The 13505-nt window shown below is 33.5% G+C and overlaps 1 protein-coding gene across 3 annotated transcripts; it reads right to left on the reverse strand.

Moving 5' to 3' along the window:
- On the reverse strand, positions 1-13297 carry LOC128230041 (uncharacterized). Of its 3 annotated transcripts, none has more exons than XM_052942023.1 (7): positions 12639-13297; positions 11993-12283; positions 6119-6244; positions 5443-5958; positions 4492-4578; positions 3278-3476; positions 1-557 (listed from the first exon to the last, which is right to left on the reverse strand). In XM_052942023.1, exons 2-7 carry the CDS (start codon positions 12156-12158, stop codon positions 434-436), a joined length of 1218 nt encoding a protein of 405 aa, XP_052797983.1. In that variant the 5' UTR covers positions 12159-12283; positions 12639-13297; the 3' UTR covers positions 1-433. The 3 variants fall into 3 exon arrangements, with proteins under 3 accessions (XP_052797983.1, XP_052797985.1, XP_052797984.1); XM_052942025.1 differs by having other exon boundaries at positions 5443-5955; positions 12639-13296; XM_052942024.1 differs by having other exon boundaries at positions 12550-12650.
- Between the last annotated feature and the right edge of the window lie 208 nt (positions 13298-13505).

Raw genomic sequence — 13505 nt, forward strand, 5'->3', positions numbered from 1 at the left:
TATTGTTATTTTGTAACATTTTAATAGACCAAACAGCTGTTTCACATATATTATAAAGTTAACAACAACAAAAGCAGTATGTGTATTAACATAAATTATTAATTTATATTAATATTATGTACATTATATAGAACAAAACAATAAACTTTTAAACCCATCTTCTAAAATATTTGAGCAAACTAAGTATAGCTGAGATACTTTCTGGTAAAAAAGACGTGAGGCTGTGGAGACATATTCCCTTGCTTAGTAGCTGCAATTATCTACAACATCGTTATCAAAATTAGTATTCAGAGTTATAGAAACACCCATGTTAAAACTACACATATTAAATGGTTAAATAAATGGCCATAGTACGGAGTCCATGCTTTCCACGAAACACAATGTCAGCATGCTAGTACTTCATTTGTTCTAGAAACCTTTGAATGGGTTTGGTTTATTCAAAAGCAGTGTGCTTAAGCTCGGAAGCCACCTGTCTCCACCCTGTAGCTTGCGGACCAAATTGGTAGATCAGCCTCTTCCCAAGTACCGGCTGCAGGGCTCCGCGCTTGTAGTGGTACCTGCAGTCATATAAGGAATACAAATTATTTATTATCTTAATAGTTGTGAAAAGTGTGTGTGTGTGTGTGTGTGTGTGTGTGCGTGCGTGCGTGCGTGCGTGCGTGCGTGTGCGTGTGTGTGTCTGTCGCCGATCGTTCAGTGTGCCGTTTAACATTTTCACAGTTATTTCCTTTGGTTTCTGACCCTAATTCATGAAGCTTTTTTACAAACGAAAGTCAGCTTTTGAATACTTTCCTTCCTGTCCGAAGGGAAACCAAACCAAATTCATTATTCTTTTAATTGATATGTGTAAACTATTCGAGCAGCTTTATATTTTCCCAGTATCACGGACACAATTTTCTCAAAGTATTGATCCGTGTTCTATAATTATGCGGACGTAGGTTTAACAAATATGTATAGTTAGATGACACAAAGTAACAGTGTAATTATTAAAGGAGCGGAGTAAGCGTAGTGAACGAGCCCTTCTTAATCATTAAAATTTTACTTCAGGCCATGTAACTGTTATAGAATACTACATCATTGGCTTACAAATTGTCATTGCAAAATCTGACACAGGGAGTGTGTATCGGATGAGTGGCAGTAGGCGAAGGTTGAAATTCCTAATGATTAAGCCTCGTACTAAATGATTGCCTATCTGCAAGTTCATCTGCCGAAAATGTAGGTTGTATTCTAAATAGCATTGAGTGTTTTTTTCCGTCTAGTTTGAATTTCATAGTGGTACAGATAGTTTTTAAAGCCTTTAATGTATGACAGACACTAGAGTGTAGGGTTAGGAACCCATGTATTATCTCGTCTAGAGTAGAATATCTGACAGAATGTAACTTTAGCACAAGTTCATGATTTCATCGTAAAACCAAGTCCAAAACTCTCCCCTAAACGTATGTTAGATACCAAAATACAAAATAGCTAAATCGACATTCATGGCTGTTTCACTGAAAATTATATTGTTACGGTAATAAAAAATGCATAGAATTTCAGTAATATAATATTCTACCCTGAAGATGTTACGGCTGTGGTCGCCTGAACCAGGAAATATATACAGTACTCGAGTCTTTAAATTACCCATCATCAACAATGACATATCATTCCGATTCATGAAAGCATTTTTATGGTTTATCAAAACGTGTGGCTTTCACACTGGCTTGATGCACCGTCTTAACGGAGAAGGGGTTTCCATTTTGTTGTCAGATTTTGACTTACATTTATTTCGATATCAAAGTGTATTATCCAATAATGAATATGTAAATGGGTATTCTGAGGTATCATGTTTAATTGTCACACACACCACTGAATAAAACAGTTCAAGCATATTCATAAAACGAGATTTTGTCAGTTAATACATAGGTTAAAAAACAAGTCGGAGTGAAATTGACATGTTTAAAATATTTATATATGATTTTAATCATTTCTATTGTGTATATCGACAATTAAAATATGAGAATATGTAACCTAATATACAAAACTGCAGCCAAACGTTTCAAGTAATGAACGACCGTCTCTAAAATTATTTTGCATAAGAAGTCTAAGCTTCTTATTTTAATTTTCTAAACTACTTAAACTTGAATTTACAGAATAAAAGTAGTAAATAAAAGTAGTTTTTACTTGATGACCGTAAAGAAAATTCACTTAAATAATCTCGGAACACTTGCATGTAAGTGTATAATCCATAAATTATACACAAAAGGTGAGCAAACCTTGATTCTCTTTATAGAAATTTAAGATGTTTTGAGAGATTGGGACCAGAAAAACAAAACAAATTCTAACTTGAATTGCATTGAAAGGGATATATTACAAAGCGTCAAATAGCAATTTAACACCTTCCTATTTCTAATGACATAACGCATGCAATAAAAGAGGCTGAAAACACTTATACGAGTCTGGGCACAAATACACTATTTAGCTATGCTATGTGGTGTACCATGTGAGATTTGGCTACAGATATCCCGTAATCAGGAATAATTAATAAGGCAGTTTTATTGGTTCCGCAAGGTATCAATGCCGAAATATGCCCAGGCATTCATACTCATGTTTTCTCGTAAAAATATACTACAGCGAAAACTTCATTTGACCTCGGATCACCTTTCCACTACAATGTTTTCATCATCAGCGTAGATCACTGGCCTATGGAGACACCTGACAATTCTAAGAAGTTAAAGAGTATTTAATTGTTACCTACGAATTCGTTGGAAGATGAGTTGTCTCCCCTGATTCAAGCTTATTCATAAAACGAGATTTTGTCAGTCAAATATGAAGTGTAACGGAAGATATACACTGGTTGCCATCAATGATCCACGGGGTGTGGCTTTTAACAACCTTTCACGGTTGTTTTATTGAAAGTTAAAAACAATCTTAAAGAAAGGTCTTTCAAAAGCCCAAAATAGATCAAAAACAGAAATTTCGGATTGATAAGAAATATGAATTGCAACATCAACACTGTGAATGCCTATAAGCACACAATTAAGCGGTTTTATGTACAAATTATTATATATAGCTTGAACAATGTCAACGTCTTAATTGTTTTGTTTAATTTAGCTGCACTTCTAGATTCACAACAATAGGGCTCATTTTATTCTTGACTGGTTTGGCGTTTTCTTTAAGCTGACCATTTGGTCTGGTTTTCAGAACGTGAGGTTATGCTTGATGGAATAAATACGTCTTGTTAGGTTTTCAGATTTACCAGAGAAAGCGATTTTGGTTGAACAAGCACAAAAACACATACCGCATTGCCCTGCTGAACTTTTCGTAATTCATGCTCTCATTTCCTTTCTGCATGCCCCAGATAGTGGCGATCTGTCGGGATTTGACCAGTCTAAACACGCCCGTCTCCCGGTCCTCCCATCTCACCAGGGCGGGGTTGTAGTGGGGGTCGTGTAAAAGGTCGCACAGAAACTCCCAGATCTTCCGACTCGTCTTATTACCTGAAGTGAGTGTAAATTGTGAAACGTTTTGTCCTTAAGACTTACCATTAGATCGAACGCAAGCTTTTTAAGCTGCACTCTCACAGATAGAATGTTTCTAGTTTTCTAAAAATTGTTTTGTTAGGGTTACATCCTTTTCAAAAATAAGTAGGCTTTTTTTTTATTAGGCTTTATATTAGAACGTCATTTTCATCATTAGGTTATGGATTTTATGTTATCTTCTGTATCAGCATTTAAGGTTTTCAACTACAAAGTTAAAAGCAATTAAAAAAGATTAATTAAAATTAATATTGTTTTTTAGTTTTTCATTTTTTTTTTCAAACTGACTATAAAAACGGTAGTGTCGGCGCTTATTCCGTATGTAGGGACGGGTAACCCGAACCAAATGTATTTTCTAGGCCTTATTTGAAAGTCAGAGTTATATACAGGCTTCGATTTGATTTGGAGGGTATCTATGTCGTATTCCACTGAACGCCAATGACATGTAGGGTGGTATTTACGTTTACGTTACGTGGTGTCTACGTTTTGTAACGCAAATTCAGCTTGAAAATATGAAAGTGTATATTTATTTGTCCATATGGGCCAGTGCTTCCTGGATGTTTTGTATATAATTTTTGTATGTATGTCTGCAATGTTAATGACCAAATGCAATACGCCGATTAGTCAATAAACTTTGAAACTTGAAACTTAAAAGGGTGAATTAAAGAAGAACGTTGTGTGTATCTTAAACACTCGTATTACGTGAACTGGTATTCCACTAAGTCGGTATTTTAATAATAGTGAAGATTGATTTTGTCTAAAAATTATCAAAACTGATAAAAATATAATGTACCCATTGTTATTTGAACATAGTGAATCTTCATCAGTTATAAATATTTATATTCTCAAAAAAGTCTCCATATTTCAATTGGATTATTTTAAGTATTAATTTGGCTACTTTAAACTTGAAATTTACTTGTTATTATCAAAATGATGAATATCGGCGAAAACTAAATGAAACAAATGAAAATTCTACTTTTTTGTCTTTCGTCGGTTTCCATTTTGGCTGGATTAGGTGAAGATATCGTGGGGTAAACAGAAGATCCCGGCATATAATTATTTCCTGAAAGGGAAGAATTGTTAACCTTGTTTAAACAAAAAATAAATAAATCCTGTTTAACAAAATTGTTTGTTTAGGGTAACCTTCCCAAAAAATTTAGCTAGGGTAGGTAGGGATTTTTTTTTTTGTTTTTTTTTTTCAAAATCTGTCGTAAGTTCAGAGTGTTTCCTGGCACATGGCAGTCTTTCCTACTGTCATTGCCTGACTTTGTTTTATCATATAAACAATAATTCTGATCGTCCAATTCGCATTTATCCGCCCTTCGTAACTCTGTATTCGCTAACGAATATTTTTTTGCTCAGAAACGGAAAAAATAGTTAGGGTCGGCGCATTTTTATAGGTAGGGTCGGGTTACCCGAAACAGACATTTTTTTAGGCCTTGGAGCGAGATCATCTCTATGTGGAAAACGTTGCGTTCACATTTCCCCCGGTCGTTGTTCGTTGCCAAAAAAAAAGAATTCCCACGTATTTCTCTAATTTGTATCACTTAAAGATGCACTCTTACTCCCAAATAAGATTTACCAAAATTAATAAAGTTGCTTTAACAGACCAAAAGGGAAGAATAAATGTTGAAAACGATGGTTCTTATGAAGGATACCGAATTTAATTTGAAAGAAAGGTGCAGAAAACACGATATATCTACCTTAGGAGACGATAGTAGATCACCAATCATTTAATATTTTTGCGTTTTCAGCTTTTAAATACACTCTAACAATTCTGTTATCAGTAATGAATATTTTCATCAATGCATTATTCAGTAAGTAGTTAAAGGTTTATCACAAATTTATATTTATACATGTGTATGCATTGATTTTGAATAAGAGTGTCACTTTAATGTTTTTATATTAATACAATATATAAATTTACCTGGAGCCATGCAATACTGTTGAGAACCACTTCCATTCATGGTGTTTGGAAGTGTAGGAGAACATTGGTTTCTATAATCAGGTTCAGCTGTTTCTGGTCCTTGGGAAATGAACGAGGGTTTTTGATCTGATACTGTGGGCGATGATCTTCTCAGTCCTACACTTTGATTATTTCTCTGAGTAAAAGTTGACGTTTTAAGTTTCTGATCTGAGCATGCTATGCACGAGACAACTGTACAAGCAGACGATACGGTCTGTGATTGACTTATATGCATTACATCTACCTCAGAACTCATTTTATTTCCAAAAGACGAGACCGGTTCTTCTGATAGTTCACAAGGTTCTTTCTTCATCCAATCGTAACACATGCTTATTCGATTGTAGGCGTCGAGCATGTCATCTCTGTCAACTGTGTTGTTGGAAATGTCCATTAGGCTGGTTTTCTGACTTTCTGGTTTATCGTCTTCAAAACGACCACACAGAGGTCTTTCAAAATGTTCTTGTGTCCCGAATTCTACTGAACAACAAACATATAAGGGTTACTAAGCTAGAATAATTTAAACAAACAGAACCTCACACAAAAAAGACACACTAATAATAGAAAACATATACTCAAACAGTTAAAAAGTATATAAAAAATAACCAAATGCTAAAGATGGTTTCACATGTGACTGTACCCGTTAGTTCTTCTCCTGCAGAGATCGTGGTGTCGATAGGGTATGTATAACCTCCCATATGTACCATTGTCTCCCCATTTTGGTTATGTACTTGTAGTTGAGCGTTCTGATGGTGTGCATTCATGTCTGGAATAGCAAGTTAAAACATGCGTACATGGCTGTTCAACAAGGACCGTCACTGATATGTATGTATGTACTAAATTGATGTGTTTCCTATATGTTGGAGAACCTACGTTTGGGGTGGGGGGATGTACGCCTATAGCTGCGATGTTGTATGTCAGTTGTTGTGATGTTGTATGTCTATCGCTGCAATGTTGCATGTAAATCGTTGTAATGTTGCATGTCTATTGTTGTAATGTTGTATGCCTATAGTTGTGTTGTTGTATGCCTATCGTTGCGGTGTTGTATGTCTATCGTTGCGATGCTGTATGTCCATTTTTGTGATGGTAAATGTCTATCGGTGCGATGCTGTATATATTTCAGTGCGATGTTGTATGTCTATCGTTCTAATGTTGTATGTCTAGCGTAGTAATGTTGTATGTCTATCGGTGCAATGCTGTATGTCTGTCGTTGTGAAGTTGCATGTCTATTGGTGCGATGTTGTATGTCTATCGTTGTAATGTTGTATGCCTAGCGTTGTAATATTGTATGTATATCGGTGCGATGTTGTATGTCTATCGTTGTACTAGCGTTGTAATGTTGTTTGTCTATCGTTGTAATGTTGTATGTCTAGCGTAGTAATGTTGTATGTCTATTGTTGTAATGTTGTATGTCTAGCGTAGTAATGTTTTATGTCTATTGGTGCGATGTTGTATGTCTATCGTTGTAATGTTGTATGCCTAGCGTTGTAATATTGTATGTATATTGGTGCGATGTTGTATGTCTATCGTTGCGATGATGTATGTCTAGCGTTGTAATATTGTATGTATATCGGTGCGATGCTGTATGTCTATCGTTGCGATGTTGTATTTCTATTGGTGCGATGTTGTATGTCTATCGTTGTAATGTTGTATGCCTAGCGTTGTAATATTGTATGTATATCGGTGCGATGCTGTATGTCTATCGTTGCGATGATGTATGTCTAGCGTTGTAATATTGTATGAATATCGGTGCGATGCTGTATGTCTATCGTTGCGATGTTGTATTTCTATTGTTGTAATGTTTTATGTCTATCGTGCGATGTTGTATGTCTATCGTTGTGATGTTGTATGTCTAACGTGCGAGGTTGTATGTCTATCGTTGCGATGTTGTATGTCTATCGTTGTGTTGTTTTATGTCTATCGTGCGATGTCGTATGTCTATCGTTGTAATGTTGTATGTCTATTGTTGTTATGTTGTATGTCTATCGGTGCGATGTTGTATGTCTATCGTTGTTATGTTGTATGTTTATCGTTGTAATGTTGTATTTCTATCGGTGCGATGATGTATGTCTATCGTTGTAATGTTGTATATCTATCGTGCGATGTTGTATGTGTATCGTTGTGTTGTCTTATGTCTATCGTGCGATGTTGTATGTTAATCGTTGTGATGTTGTATGTCTATCGTTGTAATTTTGTATGCCTATCGTTGTAATGTTGTATGTCTATCGTTGTGACGTTGTATTCCTATCGTTGTGATGTTGTATGTCTATCGTTGTAATTTTGTATGCCTATCGTTGTGATGTTGTATGTCTATCGTTGTGATGTTGTATGTCTATTGTTGTGATGTTGTATGTCTATTGTTGTGATGTTGTATGTGTATCGGTGTGATGTTGTATGTCTATTGTTGTGATGTTGTATGCCTATTGTTGTGATGTTGTATGTATATTGTTGTAATGTTGTATGTCTATTGTTGTGACGTTGTATGTCTATTGTTGTGATGTTGTATGTCTATTATTGTGACGTTGTATGTCTATTGTTGTGATATTGTATGTCTATTGTTGTGATGTTGTATGTCTATTGTTGTGATGTTGTATGTCTATTGTTGTGATGTTGTATGTCTATTGTTGTGATGTTGTATGTCTATTGTTGTGATGTTGTATGTCTATTGTTGTGATGTTGTATGTCTATTGTTGTGATGTTGTATGTGTATCGTTGTGATGTTGTATGTGTATCGGTGTGATGTTGTATGTCTATTGTTGTGATGTTGTATGTCTATTGTTGTGATGTTGAATGTCTATTGTTGTGATGTTGTAGGTCTGTCGTTGTGATGTTGTATTTCTATCGTTGATGGTCGTGGTGCCTTCTAACATTATATTGTGTTTAGTATAAGGTGCATGGCTAGTCCTTGTCACTTCCTCTGATTTAAAGATAGGCACTTTGCTGTCATATTGAATAGTCAAACCAAACATCATAATTCTGGATATCCTATCAAGGTTATTGGCACAAAGATATTATAAAAACAGATAAGTCGTACATTTTTATTTATTCATTTATTCATTCATTCATTTATGCATTAATTTATTCAGTCATTAATTAATTAATTTATTTATTTATTTATTTATTTATTTATTTATTTATTTATTTATTTATTTATTTATTTATTTTTTTTTTATTTTTTTTTTTATTTTTATTTTTTTTATTTATTCATTCATTCATTCATTCATTCATTCATTCATTCATTCATTCATTCATTCATTCATTCATTCATTCATTCATTTATCCATCCATCCATCCATCCATCCATCCATCCATCCATCCATCCATCCATCCATTCATTCATTCATTCATTCATTCATTCATTCATTCATTCATTCATTCATTTATTCATGTATTCATTTATTTATTCATTTATTTACTTATTTATATATGTTATAAATTCTAAATCGTTTCTATATAACGTTACTCATACATTTATTAACATTAAATATATATTTTGTTATTATCATTTTGCATTCATTGATACTTTAAAATTGTTCTAATGTGTTATAAGAACATTTATCAACTTGTCCGTATCCTGTTCAAACAGATTGCAAATACTTCTGTGTGTCACTTTCATCGGAGTCATCAAATATAAACAATCCGCTTTCATTAAACATCCTAATAGTTGTGTATCCAAGAAGTACTGGACGCTGAAACTGAGCTGAATCATATTTGATGTAAGGGGATTTTGCTATGGGGGTTTTCTTTGGTGCGATCTCCCTTTGTGTTTTCAGGTTGGTGCATGTTTATTTCACCATGAATAGTGTATATCCTGTCGCTTTGATTCACACTTCCTTATTATGGTATAATTTATTCTATTTCAGTATTATAGACATTTTATTTATTCAATTTTACTCAACAAACTAAAATCCCATCATAATCTGTGACATTTTTTCAGTTCAGGACACAAACTAACATTGGTCGGGTTTTCGTCCCCATAATTTTGTCATACCCGATTCTTTGAATCAGCTAAGGCAATTATCTTAAGAAAAAGTGAAATGATAAAATAAAATACATTAAAACACCAGTCTCTGTTTTAATTGACATCAATGCTAAGCGAAACTTCATTTATTCCCATTCGAGTTCATGTCAATTGACGTGTATCTTTGATAATAATAAAATAATAAATAAATAATTCCTTTTCTACACTGACGGATTTTATGAGTTCAGAGAACTTACCCTAAACGGACGATTACACATTAAATATGACAATAGCTCCATTTTGCCTGAAAACGAACCAGCTAAACGTATGTAGGTGAAGCAAACTATATCAAATCAGAAATATGCAAAACTTAATAATTTCTTCATGCTTAAACATCGTATTTTAACTTTTCCGTGGTGAAATGTCTTTGGTCACTATTTGCTTTTTTTACAATTGGACAAAAGAAACTAAAGGGACCGGGCGAGTGACCGAACATTGGTAAATATTCCGGCCTGACAGACGTTAGAGGAGGGACACACAGCGTACAGACAACACAGACAGACCACACATGTATAGCCGTATTTCATGTCTATCGTTGTGATGTTATATGTCTATGGAACCATTGAAACCATCACCGGCTTTGTTTTCTAACTTTTATTTAGACCTCGTTGCTGTTCTTTGTCCATAATTAATATTAGGTTTATCCGCGGAAATTTTGATTTTATAAAATCAACAGAAAGGTTATATTGATATTTCATCTTATAAATGGTATCAAGGAATAATAATTCTTGACTTGACTGAACTTGACTATGATATTATTTGTCCGACAAGGAATCAGCATTGTCCGAAGAAACAGAATAACACTATCGGGTCCATGGGGTGGGGAGACATTCCTCCTAAACCTGCCGAAGTGAACGTTTTTTTGACAATATAGTTGAAAGCATGTAAAAAAAAACAAACATAAAATACACCACTTTAGTTAACAATTAGCCTCTTTTTACCTGGGGAGGACCACATTCATGAAGTCTATGTGTCGGGAAAAGCGGGGAGGGGGCGCACTTATATTTACGCTGGCCACTCAGTTACGCCATATATAAAACACACATCTTCTGAACGTGAAGTGTGTTAATTGTTTAAGAACTTAATATAGCTGTTGTTATTTGTTTTCATTGTTAATTACAAGTGTCCATCGCATGTGATTGAAACATGTGTGAAAAGTCAAAAACAATTAGAAATGTTTCAAAATATATTCATCATGCTATGCTAAAAAGACAAGAACAACTTGATAATATACCTGCTTCTTAACTTTTGCTTAATATCTATCTATATGTTCTTTAAGAACATGTACTCCTTATAACTATATATGTAATTGTGTTGTAAAAATATCATTCGGCCGTCTGTACAATGTTAAATATATTTAATGGCCAAAGGTATTGTTATATGCCGATTTGTCAATAAACTTTGAAGTTGAAGTTGAAGTTGTAAATGATGTTCACTCATAGTCAACTGGGTCCTATCTGTATATTAAACTTTCAGTTCAAACCTGCTCTTATGGGAAAGAACACATTTATTTCCTCATTAGTGCAATAATACACTGGCATTCATTGACAGATGACATAAACATCAAAGAGATTTGTAATCTAAAAAATCAAAATGTCTTAAAAAACATGAGTTAAATACAGCGAAATAAAACTATAGTCTAGAGTATGCTTTTTATGAAAATATAATATATATACCTAATTTCATAGACATGTCAAAAATGCCGTCAATTTGACGTCTTATCCTTAAAATGTATCTTCTGATTAATACATCTTCATTTTTTTAAATATTTTATTTGATATGTATTAAATAGTTAATAAAATTACCAAGGACCTCATTGGAAATAAAACTTCAGGGCTTCTATGGGCCACCCTAGGTTATTGCACCCTTACTGAAGTCGACATACCAACTATAGTTTCTACCTTATTAGTCCATTTATGCATTGCATATTTTGCTTTCATAATCACTCATTTAAATATCCTGTATGTATTTTAGATTTTAGCATGTTGTGATAAGTCTATGTGATATATTTTCAAGTAATTTAAATATGTATTATTATGTTAACATTAATAATTGACTCCACTGTAATATAAAAAACAAAATGTATTGTAACCTGAATAAACACTAATCAAATCAATCAATCAATCAATCAATCAATCAATCAATCAATCAATCAATCAACCAATCAATCAATCAATCAATCAATTATAGTTTTAGTCTTACTAAAATAAGACAAATATAATTTGACAGACGTACATAGCATTCGATATTGCAATCTCAGATCCTTGTTAGAATGCGAGCCAACGTGCAAACGACTGTGTTATTATTTCTCATTAACTGACCACAGTACATGGTTTCAAAAAGGTATCGCAATTAAATAATCAAAAAGTTCTTTGACTGATGTACAAAAAGTATATTTCGAAAATCAGCCGACTCTAATTGAAATGATAAAGATTAAGACAAGCTTTTTAGCCAGTAAATAACAAGTTGAGCAATTACGGAAACAAATCTAACCTTGGGGTGTTCTGTCTTTGGACGTTGTCTTTTCGTAACTCTCAAATGTGGTGTCAAGTTCCCTCCTGCCCGTTAGAACATAATTCATGTTGTGGTCAAACATGTCTATAACTGCTTCGTCTGTTGAGCTCCTTTTTATGATGAATTCAAATTCGGCGAAATCCATCCAATTTTATTGCGACAAGCTCAATAATACTTGAAAACCTTCCGGTATGAAGTAATGAATCTTCCGAGGCGGCTGTTTCAGGTTAAGTTACAAGTAAGGATTTTTTTCCGTCACTCCGTTCTAACCTGGAGATTGATTACAAAAACAAACACTAGCAATTATAATAATATTAATAAGTAGGTAGTAGTAGTAGTAGCAGCAGTAGCAGTAGCAGTAGTAGTAGTAGTATTCTTCTTCTTATTTTTATTATTCTTCTTCTTCTTCTAATTATTATTATTATTATTATTTTTATTATTATTATTATTATTATTATTATTATTATTATTATTATTATTATTATTATTTTTTTTTAATCACAACAAATATAATTATTATTATTTTTATAATTTACCTTTAAGAACTAAATTATCACGAGCGTTAGTGTAAATCCGGGTGTAATCAAACATGAACTGTGATAATAAAAGTCTACACAAGTGTTACCTGCAATTTACGGAGTCAAGGGTGTTCTTCAGTAAAAGTACCCTTTCTTGGCATATCCGCTTTCAAAAACTACCCGTCAAAGGCATCACCAATCGTTTCAGTCCCGAATATGAGATTCTACCCACGCCCTCTTAGAAATTGTTTAATATTTCAACTAAGAATAGACACGGATATAAAAATCACAATTACAAAAGATATTTTATTTTTCAATATATTGAAAAATTAATCTGTCTTAAAATACATTCGTGTTTGTCAAGTAGCTTGCAATTTCACACTATGGAAATTGTACCACCGTCATTGCTTTATAGCGGGGTAGCGTGCGAACATGCAAAAACACATAAGGAAGTACATTGTTAGTTCAGTTTAAATATGTCAAAGATGACTCCGTACTCTGTAATTCAGATGAAAGTTCGTTTTTTGTTTGTTTGACATTTGTGATTAAACAGCGAGCCTTAAAATTCAATTTTCGATAACGTAAGTTCCATTCAATCTAAAAAAAGTTAATAAGCATAAATTGCTTATTTTTTCTTGAAGTACACTTTATGCAGCCTGGTCGGTAGATATGGCGGCAATTGGCTAAAGTTAAATAAATAACCTTACACGTTGTCATTACAGTAGACAGAACTAAAATCCTTCTTGAACGTTTGTGCAACTGTTATAAAGTAAATGTTCTTTGTATACCAACCAATAATTCTGTTCTTCGAAAGAGTAAATAAACAACTAAGATTTGCTAATTTCCATGAAATAAAAAGAGATTAAGCGTAGTAGAATTACTATTCACGGGGTCCGAACTCAGTCACACGTTACAAGGTTGAATGACGAGTTTGTGTCGAGGGGACATATGGAACCATTTTCCTGGCCATATTA

This window comes from Mya arenaria, chromosome 4 (genome assembly GCF_026914265.1).
Source record: "Mya arenaria isolate MELC-2E11 chromosome 4, ASM2691426v1".
In the NCBI taxonomy this organism is placed as follows: Eukaryota; Metazoa; Mollusca; class Bivalvia; order Myida; family Myidae; genus Mya; species Mya arenaria.

Coding starts and splice junctions, on each gene's coding strand:
- LOC128230041 (XM_052942023.1), bottom strand. CDS start 12,158: ATGGATTTCGCCGAATTTGAATTCATCATAAAAAGGAGCTCAACAGAC. Junction 4,579..5,442: donor ACAGTATTGCATGGCTCCAG/GTAAATTTATAT, acceptor CTTCCCTTTCAG/GAAATAATTATATGCCGGGA. Junction 3,477..4,491: donor AACCGACGAAAGACAAAAAA/GTAGAATTTTCA, acceptor CACTCACTTCAG/GTAATAAGACGAGTCGGAAG.